The 26605-nt window shown below is 42.7% G+C and overlaps 1 protein-coding gene across 13 annotated transcripts in view; it reads right to left on the bottom strand.

The window, feature by feature from the left end:
- Positions 1-1690: 1690 nt before the first annotated feature.
- Positions 1691-26605, bottom strand: part of LOC112219320 (regulator of G-protein signaling 3) — a 167231-nt gene continuing 142316 nt past the window's right edge. For 6 of the 13 annotated variants that reach the window (XM_024380457.2, XM_024380460.2, XM_024380461.2 and 3 more), the window contains 5 exons: positions 20829-20902; positions 7253-7354; positions 5685-5746; positions 4380-4546; positions 1691-3733 (listed from right to left, as the gene is read on the bottom strand). In XM_024380457.2, coding sequence (XP_024236225.2) covers positions 3533-3733; positions 4380-4546; positions 5685-5746; positions 7253-7354; positions 20829-20902 — 606 coding nt within the window. In that variant the 3' untranslated portion in view covers positions 1691-3532. Of the gene's footprint in view, positions 3734-4379; positions 4547-5684; positions 5747-7252; positions 7355-7632; positions 8285-8336; positions 9600-13131; positions 13292-20828; positions 21215-26605 lie in introns of those variants that run through there. The other 7 variants (XM_024380458.2, XM_042302319.1, XM_042302320.1 and 4 more) reach the window with 7 other exon arrangements.

Raw genomic sequence — 26605 nt, forward strand, 5'->3', positions numbered from 1 at the left:
TAGTAACCAAAAAAGTGTTAAACAAATATATTTTAGATTTTAGATTCTTCAAAATAGCCACGCTTTGCCTTGATTACAGCTTTGCACAGATGTTGGCATTCTCTCAACCAGCTTCATGAGGTGGTCACTTGGAATGCATTTCAATTAACAGGTGTGCCTTGTTAAAAGTTCATTTGTGGAATTTATTTCCTTCTTAATGCGTGTGAACCAATCAGTTGTGTTGTGACAAGGTAGGGGGGTATAAAGAAGATAGCCCTATTTGGTAAAATACCAAGTCCTTATTATGGCAAGAACAGCTCAAATAATCAAAGACAAATGACAGGCCATCATTACTTTAAAAGATATGAAGGTAAGTCAATGCGGAAAATTTCAAGAACTTTGCAAGTTTCTTCAAGTGCAGTCAAAAAAAACATCAAGCGCAATGATGAAACTGGCTCTCACCACAGTTACCTCTGCTGCAGCGGATTGGTTCGTTAGAGTTACCATCCTCAGAAATTGCAGCCAAAATAATTGCTTCACAGAGGTCATGTCAACAGACACATCTCAACATCAACTGTTCAGAGGAGACTGTGTGAATCACGCCTTCATGGTCAATAGCCCTTGCAAAGAAACCACTACTAAGGGACACCAATAATAAGAAGAGACTTGCTTGGGCCAAGATACACGAGCAATGGACATTAGACCGGTGGAAATCTGGACATTGGTCTGATGAGTCCACATTTGAGATTTTTGGTTTCAACCTCTGTGTCTTTGTGAGACGCAGAGTAGGTGAATGGATGATCTCACGTGTGGTTCCCACCGTGAAGCATGGAGGAGGAGGTGTGATGTTGTAGGGGTGCTTTGCTGGTGACACTTAGTGGGACTATCATTTGTTTTTCAACAGGACAATGACCCAACACACCTCCAGGCTGTGTAAGGGCTATTTGACTAAGAAGGAGTGTGATGGAGTGCTGCATCAGATGTCCTGGCCTCCACAATGACCTGAACTCAACCCAATTGATATGGTTTGGGATGAGTTAGACCGCAGAGTGAAGGAAAAGCAGACAAGTACTCAGCATGTGTGGGAACTCCTTCAAGACTGTTGGAAAAGCATTCCAGGTGAAGCTGGTCGAGAGAATGCCAAGAGGGTGCAAAGCTGTCATCAAGGCAAAGGGTGGCTACTATGAAGAATATCAAATATAAAATACATTTGTTTAACACTTTTTTGGTTACTACATAATTCCATGTGTTATTTCATATTTTGTTGTCTTCACTTTTATTCTAAAATGTAGAAAATAAATAAAAACCCTTGAATGAGTAGGTGTGTCCAAACTTTTGACTGGTACTGTACATCAGCTCAATCAGAAATTAAGTGTCAAGCGCGGTATTATCTATTGCTGATTGGATTGAATCCCAGCCTAAAACCTGCATCTCAGTGCGAGAGGTGTCACTACAAACCCTGGTTCGATCCCGGCCGTGATCAGGAGTTCCATAGCGCGGCACACAATTGGCCCAGCATTGTTCGGGTTGGGGGAGGCCGTCATTGTAAAATAGGAATTTGTTCTTAATACATTGGCGCTCATACTGTAATAGATGTTGGATATGCGTATGTATTTCTTCTCCAGCTAATTTCTTGGATTAGCAACATGTAACAAAGTGGACATACTGATATGACATACAATTCCCAGCTAATTAAAATTCAGAGACATTATTTATCATTTCACCAGTTGGTTATTTTATTTATTTTCAGCAATAACACCAAATGTATTTCTATTGTCTTTTTCGCTTGCTATCTTGGGAGAGATACGTTTGAATTGTAAACAATGAAAATGATCAAATACATTTCAGAAAACTCCTGACAAGCAGTGTATGACCAGGAAAGGGCAGACCGTAGCCACCCTTCCTCATTTCTATAACAATTACATGTCATCTTATAGCTTTGAGTCTCTCATATTTACATAGATACAGCCAGGTTCCAGCTCAACACAAGTGAAACCTCTTGTTTTTTTTCTGGTGTTTTTCCTTTATTTTCTTAAAGAACGATATGTACATCCTTAACCCCTAGCTGCCTGCTGCCAGGGTACACAGTTAGAATGACTTATGTATCTATATTCTTGATTAATTACTTAAACTGTAAATCAACTTTATAGCAGAATTTTGCAGCACAACTCTTACAAATAAAGTGTATAATACAGAGCTCAAGACATGTTTGTCTTTCGGATAAAAATGGAGAAAAAAAAAGGAAAATAAACAAAAACATATTGCACTTAAAGCCAGGACAGCGGTGGACCTGGTTTGTGGTTTAGGGGAAGGGAGAGCTTTCATCTGAGTGCAATGGGTGAAGCATCCAGCAAGATATCTAAATAAATAGGCAGACCTTTGTACAGGTGAAGCGTTTGTTTTATGTCTATGAAAAGAGCAACCTCCCAACAGTATTGCTCAGTATACTTATGGAGTGCAGGTTTGAACTTAAAACGATAAAAATAAAAAATAAACATTTTATGTGTAAAAACAAAAATTAATAACAATACAAATCAAGCTTGGAAGCTTCATAGTCAAGTGCCTTAATGTCCTGAGAATGCTGCCTCGTTGAGTCTAGGTGGCGCTACAATGAATTGCTTATCAGAACACAGTCAAGTGTTACTTCTCTTTTTTTTCGACGGTCTTTGGAAACAGGCAGCAAGTCTTTTCTAGTTAGAGTGGCACATCTCTGCTTTTGCAGTTTTGGTCCGTTCCGTTGTTGATATTTTTCCATCTTTCTCTCTCTCTTGTTCCTCAGTGTCTTTTGCTGTATGATTTGGATGAATGCGACAAGGTAAGACCCTGTGAGAGAATGCTGAACAGAACAGATGCTGACTGTGCTTGAGAGAGTTGTGTTTCACCGTGAACAGAAAAAAAGATGCAAAACCAGACAAAAAGCGGCTTTTCGTCCAGTCATCCAGACATTGATCCAGCTATCACGTTTCTCCTTTTTCTCGCAAGCCCGTTTAGAAATGGTCATTGTGAGACAATGAGAATCTAGGACAAAACAAACCTTTGCGTCGTACCAACAGCATTTGAACTGGCTCTAAAGGAGGAGGAGGATGGGGGGGTGTAAAACAAAAAGAAGGAAAATATCAACAAAAGCGCCAAAACAGTACCGGACTGTCTTCATGTCTGCGGAGGTTTCAGCACCCCATCCTTTCTACAGTACGTCCGGACAAACCAACGTATATCGTTATGAACCACAGACAGTGATCAATTATCAATGAGAGTGATCAGAGAAGCGTCCAGCAGTCACGACTTGACCAGCTGTCCTGACTGGGCTCTCCTCTCCATCCCCTTCATCCATCCACCATCGGTCCGTCATCATGGTCGTTGTTTAAACAACATCCCCCTCAATGCCACAGCCTAGCTTTCTGTCTCTCTCACACCCAAATTATAGTGGGACAGGAAGATGGCAAAAACAAAACAAAACAGCGAACGTATAAAAAAAATCAACACCCCTGCTTTCAAGTCAATGTTTTCTCTCTTTCGTCGTTGTCTCTCACTTTCTCTCTCGATCTCTGTGTGTTTACGACGATGAGGAGGTGGACGTGGTGCTGGCCTTCTTCTGGTTGACTAAGTCCATGTAGAGTTCTGAGCGGAGGAAGCGGGGGTATGAGTCCTTCTCCATCAGGCCATATATCCTGCGCTGGGCCAGGTCGAAGCAGGAACGTGTCACGTTCTGAAGGTTGTCCTTGGTGTGCTCTCGGGTGTACGAGTCCAAGTTCACCTGAGAAAGGGAACGAGGGAAGGAGGGAAGGGAAGAAGCAGCAGAGCAGGTTAGTTTCAGTGCTACTGACAACTGGTTCCAGTTGTTGGGGCTGATTTGTGACTTGAAGTTTCCACCCGGCTCTCCAGGTTTGAAACAAAAAGGGAAAGGGGAAAAGTGAGGGAGTCTATTTGGTGCGTGTCAGACGGCCAAAGAAAGCCAGTTTGTCTGGAATGATCTCACGTCCTCTCCAGCTCACTCCAGCTCACTCCTTCTGACAGGCATTACACATTCATCACCTAACATCTTTAGCAGGGGAACAATGCTGAGGAGGCCGGCCAAAAATCACTGCTTTTTCTATTTACAGCAGGAACAAGTTCATTCATGGCCTAGTTTCTGTCAGGCAGGAGTTAGAAGCGGACATTCGAAAAAGGCTGAATCAAGACAAGTGAGGTTGGAATTAGAGAACACTATCTTAATTGAGGGGCCGCTGACTAAGTCTTTTCCAGTAAGTCAAAGTAAACAATTTGGAAAATGGAAATGGAGAGCTCATTTAGGTATAAACATTGCCTAATGGCTGGAGAGGGTAAATGACAGTTTAATGGTATTTTCCGCCATCCTTTGTGGGTACGTACGGGTCTGTGTTTGTATGGGGATTGCTGCTCACCTCTTTACAAGACTGGATGGCGATGTATTCAGCAAATACTTTCTTGGCTTTGGACGCCATCTTGGATTGCGACTTAATCTTTTTGTAATCCTCGCATGCCAGCCAGAATTCCAGATTCTCCTCGCTGAACTCTGTGCGTAGGAAAGCTCTGAACGCTGCCAGGCCATCTGAAAGGAAGATGAAAGACAGAGGTGTGGGTTAGTGGATGTGACTGGAGAGCCATGGCAACACAGCGGCATCTCTCTCAATGTGGGAGACTACCTAAAATAGCACAGTAGCCAAGTCCATTGAATCACGCTGTTAAAAAGGGGACTACTAAAGCCAGCATGCAGTCACCTCTGAGACACCTATCCAGTCACCTCCCATATGCAACAATTATCCAGCATCACCCCACTGACCCTACACTATACTCTGTTACTTTTTCCTGTCATCGACACCAGTAATTGGAATGCCTTTTTCAATGTCGTCTCTGAACAAAGAGAAGCCTTTCTTGTTCTTAGGTGGGGTCAGTTTGCTTGTCAATACATTTCTGTTGATTTGGCTATTGAGATTGGTGTTTTTTAATTACTTAAGGAAAAGCCATCAGCAGGGTAAGAATAGCAGGAAGCAGATTCCCTGCCTGGTCGCCCACACCTTTCTGTTCACATGAACCCCCTTGGGGAGATAACATTAAACTAAGAGCAAAGGGAGGAAAAGAAAGGGATTCAAGTGTTGTCTCACTAAAGTGTTGTTCTGCTAAGAGAGGGAGTTGAATAGGGATTTGAACAACCAACCTCACAGCACTCAGACCAAGGCTATGAATTATGGAAGAATATAAATATAGTAACACTACTCTGAAGCATTCTCTCTCTCTATCAGCCACCTAGCCTATAATCTGGTCGCTCTCCCCATACACTAATGCATGGTTCTATCCACTGGGATTAGTGGGAGAGCTGCAGCAGAGTGCCTCAACAGACTGCCCATTCACTGCAGGCGTGCAACAACTCACACACACACTGAATTCACATCACAAAAGCAACAAGCACAAGCAAGGCATGCATGCTTAATGCACGTCAATATGAGCATATTTACAACCCGTACCAGACACCACCCCCCACCCCCCAAAACACATGCACATTGTTCCTTATTCATAATCAATGCAATTGTTCCCCATGCTTCAGTTCAACTAAAACGAGATACACATTGGACCATATGGCAATCAACCCGGATGGGCATTAGTCATTTCCTTTATCCCCCTGGGTTAGATTGATTAAATGGATGGAGAGAATAAAGAAGGAGAAGAATAAGAAGGAAAGGCAAACTTACATTTGTGGGCCAGCAGCTTGTCCAGAGATTCCCCCCATTTGAGTGCCTCCTCCGGGGTGGGCCTGCAAATGAAAGCGGAGCGGTTCTTTAGCAAGCCCATCTCTGCCAGGTTTCTCATAGTGTGACCCATCCGAAGCTCTGTGCTCCACTGTACTGCACTGGACTGGTAAGGAGCGTCAGTGTGGTCCTTTGGCTAGTCCTCTGTTCAATTACTATTTCTTCTTCTTATTCTCTCTTTCTTTGTTTTTCTCTCTTTCACACTCTCTGGCACTCTGGGGCTGTGTGTGAGCGAGCGTGTGAGTGGATATGAGTGTGTGTGCCTAAAACTGTCTAACTTCCTCCACTAGACTACTCATCTTATACTCCCTCTCACTGCAGCTCGGGAGGCAGGGAGGGGAGGGACTAAGCCGGCCAATGGGGAGAGGGTTTGAACCTGAGGGTCCAACCCCTAGCTTTAATGCCCGCCCCTTGCTTCCCTCATTCACTCTGCTCTCTGATAGAGGATAAACGTATTTTCCTTCAACACATCTGCAGCCTTATTGACATGGCAACAGAGGAATATAGGACCCAACCATTTGAATCCATTCTAATAACACTACATGCAGAGACACTACTGGTCCTTTGTTACCATTTTCTACCTTATTTACATTTTTTTTTACATCAGTTTCTGTTGCAACTGGCTCTGTGAATACATTCTCTCTCTCTCTCTCTCTCTCTCTCTCTCTCTCTCTCTCTCTCTGTGGACAAAACATGTATGTCTCTCTCTACAACATTACATAATACAGTATAATGTATGACTGACTACTTTCACATATGCAAAACAAATGGACCTCCTGCTCGCTCTGTTACGGTTGCTGGGCGATATTTATTACATGATGCACGCTTCAATTTAAATAGCAGTTGAGTAGATGCAGCTTGTGTTCAAGCGAGCATACTCTAAAGACGCAATGGCAGACTATACATTAGACATACATTAGCCAGTGTACGGGACCAGGATTCATTTTGTCAATCAAACTAGCCAAATAGCTACAGTATAAATACAGTATAGAAATATATATGTAACCATGGATATTGACTGGACCTATCGCTCTGTTACAAGAGTTCACCCATCACTGATCCATCAACATTTCACAATGTTGCATCTCAAAATCAACCACCAGACCACATACATGAAATCTAATACAGATACACTCTCTGAAACATTCTCTATTTAAACAGGTAGAAATAGGAACATAAAATAACTATATGGCTGCCTTTACCAAAGCCATAACATCTACCTAACCTGTAACGGCAATCACATCCGTCTTAGCTTACGGATCAACCAGAGATGGTTAAACACATTGAGACGTAATTAATCAGTTATCTTTTTCTTCCCTCCTTCATTTCTGTCTTTCTCTCAGTGGCTTTACAAGCGCTTCTTCACAGTGCCAAATAGTCTGTCTCTCTGAGCCAAGTCATCACCAGCTGGGGTGGGACCCAGAATGCGGGCATGTGACAAACACACACGACAAACACACTGACAAACACACATAGCTACACATAGCTACACACACAAAAAAAAAACTCACTTTACTGACTTCAAGGACTTGTCGAATTTTCCAGCTGGGTTGCTTCCGGGAGACTCATTCCTCCTCCTCAGGAAAGCAAGCCGGTTCTTCATGTCTTTGGCCCTGAGTATGGAAAGGACAGAGAGAAAGAAAGAAAGAGAGAAAGAAAGAAAGAGAGAAAGAAAGAAAGAAATGGAGAGAGAAAAACAGAGAAAAATGAAGAAAGGGATGTGGAGAGACCAAGTGGGAAGAAGGGGGTTGAGTCTTCCAGAAATTAAAAACAAAACAATGAAATCCAAGTCATGGTAAACACAGCTCAAGTTTAAAGACAAACTCCAGCGGTTCAGATCAGTTCCATATGCTCAAAATCAGAAGAGGGAAAAAGTGCCAGGGCTGTATACATTTCAGACTTCAGCAGGATATTCAAGTGCAGTAGAGTAGAGTTGTGTCCAGTGGAAGTTACAGCACAGTGACAGCTAGTATCTCTCCCTCTCCGTTGTCAATGTCTTCTTTCAATATATCTCTCCTCTAGTTCTATCCCTGGCAGGTCCTTGTGCAGGGAGTGAGTGAATCTGGCAGTGAAGGAGGAGAGACTCACTCCTCTGAGCGATCACACCATTCTCCAGGTGCCGAAAGGGACCCTGAGAGGGAGATAACCTAGGGCCGGGGCCCTCGGGACGGGACATGGTGCACAGCTGCACCCCCATTACCCAAACTATACCCCCCACCATCAACAACACCCTGCATCTCCCTTTCCCATCACCATCTCCCCAGAGACCCTAGTCTTCCATGCTTTCCAACAATCCCTGGCTGGCTCCTGGCTCCTCCCTCTGACCTCACATGCTTCCTCAAAGGGACACGACCCCACACGATTCCCATTTCCTGGTTGATTTCCACTGTGTATTAGCTATTAGCTCACGTGCGAACACGCCGCTGTCCTAGTCACTGTCAGCTGGCCTAATGCCACCAAGAGCCCCAGTGAGACCACCAAACCCAAAAAAGCATTTAATTTTTGGAGCCTGAAAACGCACACACATTCAGTATAAATGCTAACACACACACATTTAAACACACACATGCATACTGTACTCATGTACACCCTCACCCTCTCTCTGCCAGTATCCAAAGCCCCTCTCCGTGCACCTGATCATGTGGGTTTTCCAGCCATAAAAAAAATATTTAAAAAACATGTCCTCAAGCTGAGGCTGGTTAGAGTGTTATTGTCTCCTCGTGGCGAAGCTTCTGGAAGTGGCTCTGAAGGCGTTCTAGACAGAACTTCTTCTCCCCTCTCCTATCTCTTCAGCAAGATGGGAGAGAGAGAGAGAGAGAGGGGACCATGTGCAACCCCCTCCATAGCGTCCCCCTGACACCGGATGTCTCTGCATTCCTCACTGAGCGAGATCAGGAAATTGATTGTAAAAATAAAAAAAGGCAGACCTCCAGGAATGTGAACAATCTTTTTCTAAAATCCTGTTGCTGATTAGTGTGTATTTTTTTAGGGCTATCTGGGTGACAGGCTTAGCAGCCATTGTGATTCATCTAAAAACAGAAGGTGATCTTTAACAAGGCACCATAAAAGGTTATAGGTGTTGCAATGGGCATGATTTTAATATTCCAGAGTAGGGCTGTATGAAACCATGCTCTATCCAGATGAGGAGCTAGCTCTAGTGTGAAGTAAAATTGGGTTGTTTGATGTGGTGAAAAACATTCAACTCTACCTCTGGCACAGTTTTTCTCTCGACAACCCAGTCACCAGTCTGAGGTCAGCACACTACCTCAAATAAAAAGCTGTTTTAGAAAGGCATAAAATCATCATAGAGAAGTGGAATGTATTTGATTGCTTTTAGTGTCCATCGCCATTTGGCTTATAACTATGTGAGGTTAAAGCCGAATAGAGGTGCCATGCCAACATATGTGAGAAAAGGGACTCGTTTTTTAGGAGCGCTGGCAAATATTTGCAAGCCTAATGATACCATTTATTATGCATGTCTGGTTTCAATACAACTTGAGTGAACTACGCTGGGCCAGGCTGGGTGGAAATCTATGACAGGGCTGTGAACACTGGTCAGTGAGAACTGGGAGAGGGATCTGAATTCACAACTCTACATTGCCACTTTCTGGCTGGATTAGTGTACTACAGAGATATGGCCCTCCATTCTCAACATGTTAATGTACTGTGGCAGAATAATTACTAATAACATTCAATTGTTTGGTTTTAAAAGATGATGACAGTAAAAATCCCCTTCTGATTTACAAATCTCACAATTCTTGGGAGGAATAAACTACACTATAGTGATGAAAACTACAGTAAAATGTCATTTTGCTTAACAGACCATCCTACAATCCATTCAAACCATCTCAATATTTCAGTAGTTGAATAGCCTACTTGTTTGTGTAAATGCCATTCTATAATCCTATGCCATGAGTCTATACGTGTTACTGAGAGCCAAGCACATGTGAGGCTGCTGAAACCGTGACTTAGGCTGAGGCAGTGATAAGGAGGTTACACACATGGCAGCTCTCTGGCCACGGCCATCTATCACATTGCTTCTGTGATTGTTAGCTCATACACTGGGCCTGAGGGGCTGAGGGCTACAGCAAAGGCCAGTATCAGAGTCCCCATTCGGCACAGGGAAGACAACACAGCCACACATCCACAAAGGGCAGGCAGGGGACACATTCTACACAGCTCAGTTAGCTTGTTCACCGCACGGCTGGGTGTCGTCAGGCCCCCTGCCCCCAGGCTAGCTACCCCAAGAAAACAAACAACCTGCTGGGAGAACAACTAGTACTGCAAAGAGGTGAAGAGGCAAGAGGGGATCAAGGAAATGTGAGAAGAGACAGAGAGAGAGAGAGGGGGAGAGAGAGAGAGAGGGGGAGAGAGATAGAGAGAGAGACAGAGAGACAGAGAGGCCCAGCATTGTCTGCTCTCCTTGTCTCATCTCTTTGTCTCCTGCATTTAACCCTCAAACCCTCTCCCACCACTCCTAACTCTGCATAACATACCCCGGCTACAGAGCTAATCGCCCACCCACCAGCGGCAGTGGAAGACATTATGTGTGTTCCTCTCTTCATTAAACATAGCCCTAACCCTGACAGGGCAATCTGCTTCAAAAATGGCAACATCCCTCTACGGGAGATGCTCTCTAATCCCATCCATCCAGAAAATACTTCTGTTACCTCCCATGTTCCCTATCTGCCAGGCAGAGACGTGTGTGTGTGCGTACTTGTGTCCGTGTAGAGGGGGCTGGAGGGTCTTTGGCGCTGCAATTATCTCAGGTCTTCATGTTATTCCCACTTCTCCTGGCTCACATTAGAGACAGTAATAGCCTCTCTCCAAGCTAATACTGGTACCGTGAAACTGGGCCACGCTCCCAGGGATCTCTAGCTAGCTAGGCACTAAGAACTCAAGGGGAGAGCTGGAGCACTGGGGAGGTGCAGAGAGACACACTGCAAATGTACTGTAGATGTGCTAGAGTGTGACTGTCTGACTGACTGACTAACAACCACGGGGGCTACAGGGGGGCATGTCAACACCAACAGTAGATCCAATTGCGAGATGAAGAACTGCATTGATGTACTAGAAATGTGCAACAACAAAGTAATAACATAGTATAGTACCCATGTGTAAAGTACTTAAGTAATACTGAAGTATTTGGGGGTACCTGTACTTTACAATTTAAAGAATTGACAACTTTTACTTTTCACTACATTCCTAAAGAAAATAACAAACATTTTACTCCATACACTTTCCTTAGCACCCAAAAGTACTCATTACAGGACAGGAAAGGACAGGAAAATGATCCAGTTCACGCACTTATCAAGAGAACATCCCTGGTCATCCATACTGCCTCTGGCGGACAAACTAAACACACATGCTTCATTTGTAAATTATGTCTGCGTGTTGGAGTGTGTCCCTGGCTATCCGTAAATAAATAAAAACAAGAAAAGGGTGCCCTCTGGTTTGATTAAAATAAGGAATTTGAAATGATTTGTATTTTTACTTTTGATACAGGATTAGACATTTTTTTTCCAATTTTCTCCTAAAATGACATACCCAAATCTAACTGCCTGTAGCTCAGGACCTGAAGCAAGGATATGCTTATTCTTGGTACCATTTGAAAGGAAACAACTTTAAGTTTATGGAAATGTGAAAGGAATGTAGTAGAATATAACACAATAGATATAGTAAAATATAATACAAAGAAAAAAAACAACCGTCCTTTTGTATTTTTTTGTACCATCATCTTTGAAATGCAAGAGAAAGGCCATAATGTATTTTTCCAGCCCAGGTGCAATTTAGATTTTGGCCACTAGATGCCATCAGTGCATGTATACAGTTTTAGACTGATCCAATGAACCATTGCATTTCTGTTCAAAATGATGTTTCAAGACTGCCCAAATGTGCCTAATTTGTTTATTAATAACTTTCATGATTCAAAATTGTGCACTCTCCTCAAACAATAGGATGGTATTCTTTCACTATAATAGCGACAGTAAATTGGACAGCGAAGTTAGATTAACAAGAATTGAAGCTTTCTGCCAATATCAGATATGTCTATGTCCTGGAATATATTTCACCAATGTATACTACAGTTATACATGTATAGGAGCATGAAAGAGGAACATATGCATATTACTGTCAAGTCCCACTATAGAATCAAAGTAAACGCCTGCCTATCAGCACCCATTGCCTGGTGCCTACAGTCAGTCCTGCTCTGACCTACTGTACTAGATGTTTCCACCATGTCAGTTCATCAGGGTTGTTAAAACACAGCTGCTGTTGCTTTGAAGTGGTTCCCTTATACATCCCACCTTCCTGTTCCACCCGGTGGCTCTGTTTCCCACGGTGTACTGGATCCCCTCTCCACACCTCCAGGCAGCCCCATCCACTACAGCCAGGGGAAGGCGTAGAGGGTAAAGGGATAGGAGGTAACCTTTGGGCTTGTTTTTGCCCCGTCTGCCACTCTGGCTGTTTGCTGTAGATTATGTGCCTGGCCCTGCACCGTGTACACAGAACACACACATACCTCGCCTCTGTGTGTCTGTGTGTTTGTTTCAAGTTTTAATGTCACATGCACAAGTACAGTGATATGTCTTTCTTGCAAGCTCTAACCCCAACAATGCAGTAATCAATAGCAAAGTCATACTAAAAATAACAAGGTGTGTGTGTGTGTGTGCGTCTGCATAACATGGCATAGCTGCACATGTCCCTGTTATTCCCCACTATGAGGACTACAACAACAACAACAACAACAACATGGAGATATCATGGAGCAAGGGACAGTAGGGTCCTCACGTTCTTTTACCACAGAGTAAATAAGAATGTGGGTTTCCAGAGTCGTTCTATGGCATAGAGGTAGACTGTTTAAAAACAGAGCAGGCAAACACACTGGGTCAGAAATGTGCTTTTGCACGAGCTCCTGAGAGCATCTGAATTCTGTCTGGAAATATAGTAGTACATTCTTTTCTAACCGAGGCAAATGCTGAACATAGAAATGTTCCTACATTGTTCAGTATATATAAGTCAACACTGCACGGACCCGTCCCCTCTTAACTGAGCCATCTGCCAAATGTAAATCTAAATGATCAACATTACCCACCTAACAAACCACAGAGACCACATAAGAAATCCAGGCCAATTATTAAAAGACAAGGCCAATCTTTAGCTACAAGTTGAAGTCTCCTCAAAATAGTTTTAATCACACGGGAGTCCTCTCACCCAGCGACTGGCAAATGAGATTCAGAAGAGAGGTCAGCTGGCCTCCTAACAGCTTTTCAGTAGTACCCCACAGAGCCTAAAACATCATCTCCCTCCTTCTCTCCCTCCCTCTCCCTATTTCTTCCTAATGCAGCAGAGAGCACACAGAGCATACTACCCATGGGTTCCAACTTCTTACCTTTCCAGGTACTTCTCCGAGAAGTCAACCATAGCGGGGAACATGGGCACAAGTCTTTAGGGTCCTGTGTGTAGTCCTGTGTGTATAGTGTGTGTGTCAGAGCGTCAGAGCGCTGTGCTCGGGGCAGGGGTAATTCAGTTGTCACATTCCTCTAACCCGGAGAGGCTCTGCTGTAGCTTTATATAGTCCAGGGGCCAGGGGAGGCGGGCTCAAGGCTCACCCAATCACAAGGTGCTATTCTGAGAGGATGGAGCTGCATTCTATCTAAGCCCGAACAAGCCTGGGTTTTATGGGGTAGGAAATGCTTTCATTTTCACAAATATATAATCACTTAATAGCTACTACTGTTACAACTACACCTGTTACTGCTATTACCTCTGCAACAGCAATTAGTAAACCCTCTAATACTAGACTATTACAAATGCTGCAACAACTAATATTGACCTTGTAGAACTCGCTATTACTATTACTACAGCAATATGACATCCATCTTCACTATCACTAGTAGACATAACTAGAGATGACTCAAAAATCGAAAATCCATTTCCACCATTTGATTTTTTTTACTGTCATGTAGCACAACAACAGGTGGATATTATACTAGCACATCTGGTGTAATGAGAGAGGAATGAGAGAAAGAGGGAGAGGGGGCTAGGTGAGGAGATAGTGGCCTGTCTAGTAGCCTGCCTGGATAAAGGCCATACCTACTCAGCATTAAACGCAGGTTCCCTCTTACAAACTTTGTCTATAATTCAATCAAATATGCTCTTCAAAAACCTCCTGAGGCTCCTAACGTTTCAGCTACAACAGACTCTCGCTATAGGCCATCCAAAAACCAGATGTCACCACACTGTGTCTGCATAAACTTAACACAGGTACAGTATGACTGATAACTCCTGCTTCCTCCCCACTTATAATCCCCTACTGGCCAGTATCTAGCACGGTCAACCGGTGTGAGCTACAACAACCACCTCAAAGGAGACACTAAGGCTATGCCACAGTCACCAGTTAGCCCTTACCCAGCACCATTCATTAATACTTATTAGCCAATTAACAGTCCAAGCTTAATGTCCATTATAGTCTTGAATAACAGAGTATTAAATACCAGTAAACATTGTTGCAATTGTTTTCCATTCCACAAAGAGTTATAGGTTTATTCCTACTCGGGATTCTGAACGTGAGATACGAATGCACAACTCAAACATGTCCAGCAACATCAATGCACGATTTATGCAAAACATCAAGTTGCACTCGCATTGAGCCCATATTGCATAGTTTTCCTAAAAACAATCTCATGTGTTGATTTTCTCCCTACGTACATAGGTGGAAATGTGTGTTAAACATTGGGCTTTAAGGGTTCTACAGACCTTACGTAAACTACGCATATCACGAAATGGGCGGCTCCTTGCAGAACATAGTCCTGCTTACATCGCAGGTGTTGCTATATCAACAGATTCAAGTCTGTGACTCTAGGGAGAGTTCATTATGCTGTTTTGGGGGCAGTAATTGTGTAGGCAATGAAGCTGTTGTTGAAAAAGTATGTGAACCCTTTAGAATTACCTGGACATCTGCATAAATTGGCCTTAAAATGCTATCTGGTCTTCATCTAACTCACAACAATAGACAAACACAGTCTGCTTAAACGAATAGCACACAAACAATTATAATTGTCCATGTCTCAATTGAACACACCGTGTAAACATAAACAGTGCAGGTTGGGAAAGAATGTGAACCCTTGGATTTAATAACAGGTTGACCCTCCTTTGGCAGCAATAAATTCAACCAAACGTTTTCTGTAGTTGAGGATCAGATCTGCACAACGGTCAGGAGGAATTTTGAACCATTTCTCTTTACAAACTGTTTCACTTCCACAATATTCTTGGGATGTCTGGTGTGAACGTCTCTCTTGAGGTCATGCCACAGCCTCTCAATCGGGTTGAGGTCAGGACTGACTGGGCCACTCCAGAAGGTGGAGTCCAGAAGGTGTTCAAGCCATTCTGTTGTTGATTTATGTCTGTCTTTTGGGCTGTTGTCCTGTTGCAACACCTAACTTCTGTTGAGTTTCAAATGGTGGACAGATAGCCTTACATCTTCCTGCAAAATGTCCTGATAAACTTGGGAATTCATTTTTCCGGCGATGATAGCAAGTTGTCCAGGCCCTGAGGCAACAAAGAAGCCCCAAACCATGATGCTCCCTCCACCATAGTTTACAGTTTGGTTGAGGTTTTGATGTTGGTGTGCTGTGCTGTGCCTGTTCCTTCCAAACAACACAAATTTAGTTTCATCTGTCCACAGAATATTTGGCCAGTAGCGCTGTGGAACATCCAGGTGCTCTTTTGCAAACTTCAGATGTACAGCAATGTTTTTTTGGACAGCAGTTGCTTCTTCCGTGAACACTTTTCTTGTTTAGTGTTTAGTGTTTTATGTATTGTAGACTCGTCAACAGCGATGTTAGCATCTTCCAGAGATTTTTGGAAGTTTTTAGCAAACACTAGGATTATTCTTAACCTCATTGAGCATTCTGCACTGTGCTCTTGCAGTCATCTTTGCAGGATGGCCAGTCCTAGGGAGAGTAGCAACAGTGCTGCAATTTCTCCATTTATAGACAATTTGTCTTACCATGGACTGACTTTTAGAGATACTTTTGTAAACCTTTCCAGCTTTATGCAAGGAAACCATTCTTAACCTTAGGTCTTCTGAGATCTCTTTTCTTTGAGGCATGGTTCTTCTCAGGCAATGCTTCTTGTGAATAGCAAACCCCCAAAAATGTATGGGGCAGGGCAGCTCTAACCAAAATCTCCAATCTCGTCTCATTGATTCGACTCCAGTTTAGTTGACTCCTGACTCCAATTAGCTTTTGGTAAAGTTATTAGCCTAGGGGTTCACATACTTTCTCCAACCTACACTGTGAATGTTTAAATTAAATAAATGTATTCAATATAGACAAGAAAAATAAAATAATTTGTGTGTTATTAGTTTAAGCATACTGTGTTTGTACAATGTTGTGACTTAGACGAAGATCAGATCAAATTTTATGTCAAATTTATGCAGAAATCCAGGTAAATCCAAAGGGTTCACATCATTTTTTCTTGAAATAGGCTGTGCATCTAAAGTAGAATTTTGCATTGATAACTAAATATAATCTCAGCGACTGTTTAAACAATGAAAGGTATTTTGTTGAGAAGTAAAATGGTAAAAACGCTGGTAGCCACGTGACCTTCTGATATGAAGCTCTATTGTTATCTGATGGAACTGAACACATTGAAGCAGCATATTAAACTGGTATAATACTGTAAGTCACACTAGCAAGTATAACAATATTGCTAGGGCATATTATTTAATAATAAATCTGATTGTTTCACATGGAGGTGTGGAAAACTAAAGGCTAGCTAGCTTGCTATGCTTTTGACAGGCTCAAGTCAGTTAGCTACTGCTAGCAAGGGATGACGCCTCTTCCTTGCTTTCACCCCAAATGAGAAGACAATAAAAAATACAAAAACACGGCCCATGTTAAACAAAAGGCGTGCATTGATCCAAAATATCTGACTCCATCCAAGTGCGCACACATACACACGGTAAATGACGGCCTTTAGGGGTCTTTGAGCCACAGGAATGATCTACAGCTTTGTATCCTGACCTGGCCTCCTACGTATGTATGGGGGGCCTCTGAGAAGACTGAAGGTTGCATAGTGTATACACTCTTTGGTGATTGGACCAGGAGTAAGATCACGAGGAGATAAAGTCTGGAAAGGTTCAAGACACATACGGAGGCCCAGAGGGATGGTTGAGAGGTCTTCACCAAGGAAGGGGGGAGGAATGAAAGACAGATCCAGGGGGGGAAGAAGGAGCATGATTTACAAAGACAAGGCTTCAGGTTTCAGACTGAACTCGGTCTCCTAGTAAAAGAAAACAATGGAGAAAGTGAAATCTGATGGATGGATGTGAAAAGGAGAGAAAAAGAATACCTGTTAAAGAAGAGGTCATGGGGGTAGTAGGGACAGGTGCAGTTTACAGCTACATAGTTGAGTAACTCAATAGATTGTCACGGGTTCGAATAAAGGACATTGTAGATTCATCTTGAGCAAAGTGCTTAATCAAGGTAGTATATGTAGCACACACTAACTGGAAACATGTAAGAGATATAACTGTGATTACCCTAAGGAAAATACTCCTGTAACCCCAACCCAACACAATTAAATTGTAATCCAGCCATTGTACACGTCAATCCCCAGGTTCAGCAATATCCTCCCTACCTATGCTTTTGGGAAATTACTCAAAAGCAACAACTCTACTCTACTTTCTTGTAACCCGCTGCGCTGTAACCCACATATGCCTGATGGTGTAAGTGACTGCATATACTGTTTAACATGATTATTCCCCACATCTGGCGTGTCACGTTCTAACTTCCCGGAGCTCCATCTCATACTGAATAGGCTGGGGTATCAGCCGGTAGAGAGTGCCAGATTCCCCAGACAGCATACACAGGTACTGGATGTTGTCGACTGGTGTCCCGCTAGCGCCTCTCCCTATCCCTATCCCTATCCCTATTAACTAGGCGTAAATATCGAGAACATAGACTGGAATTGGGTCAATCACATTTGGCTCAATTGAGGCGAGACAGAAAATTCTAAATTGGAAAAACCTCCAAGAGAAGACAACAATAGACATCCACTCAACGTGCACATATGTAGGATTTAAATTGATCAGTATTTTGTTGCTGAGACTTTTCCTGCAATGCAAGAAATGAATACGTGAGTTTTAAAAATGCTTCTAAATTCTGTAATTTCCACTTTGACATTTCAGGCTTGATTTGCCCTATTGAAAAATGTATCAACCCTTACAAAAATGTCCATTAATTATAATTCACATTTCCTGATGCTGCAGGGTTATTTTTCTGCTATAGCATTCTGGCTCAAATTAAGATCCTACATCTGTAGACTCACTTCAGAGGAAGTGTGACATTGAGGTGACACTTAAGGACTTGGGAACAGACACTTTAGTCACACACACACACACACACACGTAGGAGGTGTGGTACATCCCTCTCAACAACTGCACATTTACATTCTCAAACTCTCAGCTGCATAAACAGACTATCCTGGGGCATTCAAAAAGTGGCGAGGGATACCAAAATGTGTCAAGTAGTGACTTATGTCATTAACATCTAAACTGAAAATACATGACATTGTATTTACTTAATGATTATGCTCAAATGTGGCTTTTGACGCTTCTGATTTTAATTTTCATCAGCTGTTGATGTGCTGAGTAGCTATCAGCATTCAGGCTGAGCAGCCATTTTAAATGGACATTGTCCTCTGGCTGTGAATTCTCCTTTCGTCTCCATGTGATAGTGTGAAGAAGGCTCAATCAACAGCTGATGAATCACTGAGGCGATAATGGCACAGGAATCCCCCTCAGCACACACATTTGACAACACATACAGTGCATTCGGAAAGTATTCCGAAGACCCATTGACCTTTTCCACATTTTGTTACGTTACAGCCTTATTCTAAAAATGATAAAATAGTTTTTTCCCCTCATCAATCTACACACAATATCCAATAATGGCAAAGTGAAAACAGGTTTCTATAATTTTTTGCAAATGTATAAAACAGAAAAGCAGAAATACCTTATTTACATAAGTTCAGAGCTCAGGTGGAGCCTGTTTCCATTGATAATCCTTGAGATGTTTCTACAACTTGATTGTAGTCCACCTGTGGTAAATTAAATTGATTGGACATGATTTGGATGATTTTTCTACTGTATATAAGGTCCCACAGTTGACAGTGCATGTCAGAGCAAAAACCAATCCATGAGGTTGAAGGAATTGTCCGTAGAGCTCTGAGACAGGATTGTGTCGCAGCATAGGTCAGGGGAACCAAAAGATTTCTGCAGCAATGAAGGTCCCCAAGAACACCCGTGGCCTCCATTATTCTTAAATGGAAGACGTTTGAAACCACCAAGACTCTTCCTAGAGCTGGCCACCCGGCCAAACTAAGCACTCATGGGAGAAGAGCCTTGGTCAAAGATGTGACCAAGAACCCGACGAACACTTCGGGACAAGTCTCTGAATGTCTTTGAGTGGCCCAGCCAGAGCCCGGACAAGAATCCGATAAATAATCTCTGGAGAGACCTGAAATTAGCTGTGCAGCAACGCTCCTCATCCAACCTGACAGAGCTTGAGAGGATCTGCAGAGAAGAATGGGAGAAACTCCCCAAATACAGGTGTGCCAAGCTAGTAGCGTCATACCCAAGAAGACTCAAGGCTGTAATCGCTGCCAAAGGTGCTTCAACCAAGTACTGAGTAAAGGGTCTGAATACTAATGTAAATGTAATAGTTCCGTTTAAAAATTTTAATACATTTGCAAAATTGTCCAAAAAACGTTTTTTTGCTTTGTTATTATGGGGTATTGTGTGTCGATTGATGAGGAGAAATAGCTATATAATCTGTTTTAGAATAAGGCTGTAACTTAACAAAATTTGGAAAAAGACAAAGGGTCTGAATACTTTATGAATGCACTGTACACGCACCATCTTACATTTCATTCAAAACAGGCCGTTAGGATAGAACATGACATTAAACATTTGAATAAAACAATATTTTTATGACGTTTTTAGAAACTTTGTCGGTAAAGACCGACGGATGTGTACATGAATACCTAGCATCCACCTCTGGCTGTTCAGGCCCTTAGGAGATGGTGACGCTGCAGGTTCCACACATTTATGAGTGCCACCCATAAAAAAGACATACCGGTAGCCTACACACTTTTCACATGTAGCTTGTTATTGTCAGTCAATCAAAGCAGCAACACCGTCAGAGGCTCCATGTGGCGCATGTGAAGTGGGAGATTTCTAATCAATGCAAATGGATTTACAATTACAGAATTAAGTTGGCTAAAATGAGAAGCAGTAGGATACAATGGTCTCCCAACAGGTAGGCTGTTTTAATATGAACAGCCTACCTGTGCTGAAACAACAGAGTACACCGCCTCTCCTGAGTCCTGACTCCACATTGAAGTTAAAAAAAAAAAAAATGCTTCTTTAAACACCTGTATTTCGACTAGCTGGATAGATATGGATTCTATTTTTCAAATTGTGAAATCATTTCAAATGCCTATCTGACACCTCTGTTAATTAAAAGTCTCTGGGAGAGTGAATGGCAAGTATGGGCTTGTGGCTTCAGCCATGTTTGATAGCCATGAGGCCATAGAATTAAGGCTAATGACATTGACATGAGGTGACACTGTACTACTGTATGCTGCAGGGTCATCCATGTACAGTATAAGAAAAACAATTATTGCATTACGCCACACTACCCCTACCGACAATGAACAAAAAACTCTTTGTCTTTGGATTATAAAGGTTAGCATAATAGAGCTACAGCAAATGAAAATGTGTATTTAGAGTTCATATCAGTCACAGCCAAGAATGGGAAACAAAAGAATCCCACATGTTTAGCAGTGCAGACATTCTCTTATTCAACAGTGTTCATGGATCCAATTGACGTAAAATAGGGAAACTCCATAAAGCAGCATTACTAATGCTAGTTTGATCAAATGTCTGCACTGCTAGAACACATGACATGGGATTCCCCATTCACAACACAGACATTCTCAATATTAACTACAAAGATAAGAAGAGAGGGGGTAAAAAATAAAGACAGGAAACAGTAAATCAAAGGTTGTTTGGTTACTTACAGGTTCTTGGATTTCTTTGACTTCTTGGACCCGTCGGGGCCGACGTCACAGCTGCATGGGGATCCGGCGCTGAGCTGAAGGGAGAGTAGGGAGAGCACACACTGCATCATCCAGTCTCCCCAGTCACAGTAGAGATTGGCCCCTAGAGCCTCACACTGGGCCCCTAAAGCCACTAGTCCCTCCTGTGCCACTATCTCCTAGGCTAAAGTATGCAGTGTGATGGAGGTAAAGGGTATCTAGTCCAGTCTGTAACACACACAGCCAGCTCCCACTCTGGCTAATCCTCAACAGCACCCCAGCACATACTCCTATCGCCTCCGGGCCTCTCTCTGTGTGTGAATGTGTGGCTGACCGAGAGTGAATGCATGTGTGTGTGTGTGTGAGTGAGTGAGGGTGGCCTACGCTGTGCATGTGTGAGTATGTGTGAGAGAGTCAAGTTGTGTTTGTGTGTGAGTTTGTGTGTGAAAAGAGTGTGACACCAGTCTGGTAGCCCTGGCCCCAATTAAGCCTAAACCTAAGCCGATAGGCTCCAGTGTCACATTACACTTCCTGAGCCCCCCTGTCTCTGATTGGCTGAGAAAGAAAAGAGGGGGAGGAGTGGAAGAGGGGTCATTCTCTGGTAATCTGCTGGTCCGTGACTGTCCTGGGGGAGGTGGAGGTTTCTGTGTGTGTGTCTTTACGCACGTGCGTGTGTGTGTGTGTGTGTGTGTGTGTGTGTGTGTGTGTGTGTGTGTGTGTGTGTGTGTGTGTGTGTGTGGCTGTTATTGGACTGAAACAATAAGTGCTCATTGGGAACCCATTTCCCCATACATTAGGTACAGTATAGTTTATTTCCCCTGCCTGTGTCTCAAAGTGACAAATGAGAATAACAACAGACACGGTTTAAAAAAGCATTTCATTGTTGCTATTGAACCAACAGTTGGCAAGGAGTTCACAGCCATTGAACCTGTGCTGTGTATATAGTTGAGGTCAGTGCCATCTTAAAACAAAATCAAAGTCAAACTGAAGCTGTAATGCCTCCTACCCACCTATTCAACAAATCCCAGTCTAAAGCACACATAATCTGTTTACTTGTACCCTGTGTGGTGTTTTGATCATAGCCAGAGTTCAGATACTGAGCTGGCGCGTTCCCGTGACACTGCTAAAGGTGTCACTGAAAGTAGAGCTACTGAGATGCCGACCAAAACAACAAAAAGCTCCTGTAAACTAGCGTCTAAAGATCAACGTTATCTGCGTACACAGAAAATGACAAGTACTAACTATGAGGTATATGCGATCAACAGATGGATATCTCTATTCCCTGTCGTGAAATCAATAGATTAGGGCCAGATTAATTTATTTCAATTGACTGATTTCCTCATACTGTATGAGCTGTAAAATCATTGAAATGTCTATTTTTGTTCAATGTACATGTGTATGTCTGTGTAGGTCATTAGTAGCCTCCTGTCCACCTCCAAGCCCCAGACGCTCAAGGCTGACAAACATACAGACACACACACACACACACACACACACACACACACACACACACACACACACACACACACACACACACACACACATACACGCATACACGCACTTGTGCAACGACCAGATCCCAATGAGGTCAGTAGGGTCAGCAGCAACATCAAAATAAAGTGTTTAATCTTAGTGTGGGAACATGAGAACCAGGGTGCCCCAGACCCCAGGGAGCTGTCTGCCAGGCTTTGCCCCAGTAACCAGAGAGGATGGGGGGGGAAATCAGGCCAACCCAGTCCTCCTGATATTTACCCACAGGGTTTACTGTAGGAATAGCTAATCCAGAGGTCATAACTCCACATTACTGACCACAGACACAGGGGAATATGGTTTGCTTTTGCCTGGCTGCCACACACACACACACACACACACAATAGCCTTCAGCGGGGATCTCCAAATGAAGACACACGATGAGGTTCTAGCCATTGAGAGGAGGTCCTCATGTTACAGGTCCCTTCATACCATAAAGCACTCAACGCCAGCCTCATGTGACACTTTGAAACAACCCTCCAACTGCAATTAAGACCCATTACAACCTACAGGAACACATGGACTCCCTTCTATTGTGTATCTTAAAGGGAATGTTTATGGGTTTCCTACTACATGTAACATGATAATTTGTAATGTAGGATGCTGTCTGGTGACGTGATGCAGACCTAGTTTAGGGCTGTAATGTCTTGCTGCCTTGAAGGTGTGTTGTTTTTCCTAAGAGGAACATGGAAACATAACCTAAAACTACTTACTGACTGAATAGCTATAGACAGACAAAATAAAATAGCATGTTAAACCAGCCCTCACATTCTCATGTCAGATTTAGATGTTCATCCATGTTGCTCAAACGTCAAACTTTGAAGTTGTTCCAAATGTCAAATTTCGGACTGCTTAAGGATACGTTTAGGCATTAACTCTCCATTTTTAAAGTAAGGGTTAGGGTTTGGGATAGGATTACAAAAAAATTGTTCTATTGCTGGATTCAAACTTGTAACTTTTGAAATCAGAGGCAGATGTTTAAGCCCATCCACCATGCCCTAGCAAAACCAAAATCAACTTGAAGTTAACAGCGTTCAATGTCGCCCCTAGTGGCTGGTTTCCACATAATCTCCCAACGTCCTCAGACATGGATGGACGTCAAATACTAAATTGTATCATGGGTGATAAAATACTGTATACAATTTGGATTTGGAAAGTATTCAGACCTCTTGACTTTTGCCACATTTTGTTACGTTACAGCCTTATTCTAAAATGGAATAAATAGCTTTTTTCCCCTCATCAATCTACACACAATACCCCATAATGACAAAGCAAAAACAGCTTTTTATACATTTTTGCAAATGTATAAATAAACAACAACTGAAATATCACAATTACATAAGTATTCAGACCCTTTACCCAGAACTCAGTGTTGAAAGCACCTTTGGCAGCAATTACAGCCTCGAGTCTTAAGTATGACCCTACAAGATTGGCACACCTGTATTTGTGGAGTTTCTACCATTCTTCTCTGCAGATCCTCTCAAGCTCAGGTCGCTCCAAAGATGTTTGATCCGATTCAAGTCCGGGCTCTGACTGGGCCACTCAAGGACATTCAGAGACTTGTCCCGAAGCCACTCCTACGTTGTCTTGGTTGTATGCTCAGGGTCCTTGTTCTGTTGGAATGTGAGCCCAGTCTGAGGTCCTGAGTGCTCTGTACTTTGCTCCGTTCATCTTTCCCTTGATCCTGACTAGTCTCCCAGTCCCTGCCGCTGAAAAACATCCCCACAGCATGATGCTGCCATCACCATGTTTCACCATAGGGATGGTGCCAGGTTGCATCCAGTTGTGACACTTGGCATTCCGGCCAAAGAGTTCAGTCTCGGTTTCATTTCATCAGACCAGAGAATCTTGTTTCTCATGGTCTAAGAGTCCTTTAGGTGACTGGCCACTCTACCATAAAGGCCTGATTGGTGAAGTGCTGCGGAGATGGTTGTCCGACTGGAAGGTTCTCCTATCTCCACAGAGGAACTCTGGAGCTCTGCCAGAGTGACAATTGGGTTCTTGGTCACCTCCATGACCAAGGCTCTTCTCCCCCGATCACTCAGTTTGGAAGAGGAATTGTCTTGGTGGTTGCAAACCTCTTCCATTTCATAATGATGGAGGCCACTGTGTTCTTGGTGACCGTCAATGCTGCAGACATTTTTTTGTACTCTTCCCCAGATCTGTGCCTCGAAACAATCCTGTCTCGGAGCTCTACGTAAAAATTCCTTCCACCTCACGGCTTGGTTTTTGCTCTGACATGCACTGTCAACAGTGGGGCCATATATAGACTGGTGTGTGCCTTTCCAAATCATGTTATTCTAAAACAGATTATATAGCTATTTCTCCTCATCAATCGACACACAATACCCCGTAATAACAAAGCAAAAAAACGTTTATAGACAATTTTGCAAATGTATAAAAAAATTAAAACGGAACTACTACATTTACATAAGTATTCAGACCCTTTACTCAGTACTTGGTTGAAGCCCCTTTGGCAGCGATTACAGCCTTGAGTCTTCTTGGGTAGGACGCTACAGGCACTCATTCTTCTCTGCAGATCCTCTCAAGCTCTACGGACAATTCCTTCAACCTCATGGATTGGTTTTTGCTCTGACATGCACTGTCAACTGTGGGACCTTATATACAGTAGACAGGTGTGTGCCTGTCCAAATCATGTCCAATCAATTTAATTTACCACAGGTGGACTCCCATCAAATTGTAGAAACATCTAAAGGATGATTAATGGAAACAAGATGCACCCTGCTCCATTTCGAGTGTCAAATGGTCTGAATACTTATGTAAATGTATTTTTTTACATTTGCAAAAAACATTTTCACTGTCATTATGGGGATTTGTGTGTAGATTGATGAGGAAAAATATTATTTAATACATTTTAGAATAAGGCTGTAACGTAACAAAATGTGGAAAATATCCAATTGTCTGAATACTTTCCGATTGCACTGTATTTACCCTTTGTCGCACATACCTACATATAACCTGAATACCTACTAGATAGTAATGTTTTATATGACATAAGAAGAAATTATCCATATGCTAACAATGAAAGTATTGGTTTTAAGATTGAAATACAGGTATAACAATTGGAATTGGTGATCAATTGTCCATGTTCAAGTGTTAAAATAGTGAATCTCTGGCGTTCTCCATCACTTTAATTTCTGAAGTCTGTGAAGCATGAACCCCTCCCCAGCCCCCCACGTAGCAGTCTGCTCAGGACATAGGAACAACAGCAGGGTCAGATCCAGTCTCTATATATACTGTAACCCTGAGCCCCAATGTCTACACAGCAGTGGTCCACAGCAGAAACAAACTATCACGTGCTCCACTGAGGACAGACACCAGTGGGCCTGCACCCCCAGGCCAAGGGGCTCAAAGCCAGAAACACACTGAAGGGCTGTGGGCAAGAGGTCTGATGGGTTGGGTCGATGGGGGGCTGATCGGTCGCAAACAATGCATATACAGTTGAAGTCGGAAGTTTACATACACCATGGCCAATACATTTAAACTCAGTTTTTCACAATTCCTGACATTTAATTCTAGTAAAAATACCCTGTCTTAGGTCAGATAGGATCACCACTTTATTTAAGAATGTGAAATGTCAGAATAATAGTAGAGAGAATGATTTCTTTCAGCTTTTATTTCTTTCATCACATTCCCAGTGGGTCAGAAGTTTACATAAACTCAATTAGTATTTGGTAGCATTGCCTACCTAAATTGTTAAATTTGGGTCAAACGTTTCGGGTATAGTTCCACAAGCTTCCCACAATAAGTTGAGTGAATTTTGCCCCATTCCTCCTGACAGAGCTGTTGTAACTGAGTCAGGTTTGTAGGCCTCCTTGCTCGCACACGCTTTTTAAGTTCTGCCCACAAATTTTCTATAGGATGTGGGTCAGAGCTTTGTGATGGCCACTCCAATACCTTGACTTTGTTGTCCTTAAGCCATTTTGCCACAACTTTGGAAGTATGCTTGGGGTCATTGTCCATTTGGAAGACCCATTTGCGACCAAGTTTTAACTTCTTGACTGATGTCAGGGTTTTTGAAATTGCTCCCAAGGATGAACCAGACAAATTAAAAAAACATTTTTTTTCTGAGGTCTAGGCTGATTTCTTTTGATTTTCCCATGATGTCAAGCAAAGAGGCACTGAGTTTGAAGGTAGGCCTTGAAATACATCCACAAGTACAACTCCAATTGACTCAAATGATGTCAATTAGCCTATCAGAAGCTTCT

The sequence above is a fragment of the Oncorhynchus tshawytscha genome, linkage group LG20 (assembly GCF_018296145.1).
Source record: "Oncorhynchus tshawytscha isolate Ot180627B linkage group LG20, Otsh_v2.0, whole genome shotgun sequence".
NCBI lineage: Eukaryota > Metazoa > Chordata > Actinopteri > Salmoniformes > Salmonidae > Oncorhynchus > Oncorhynchus tshawytscha.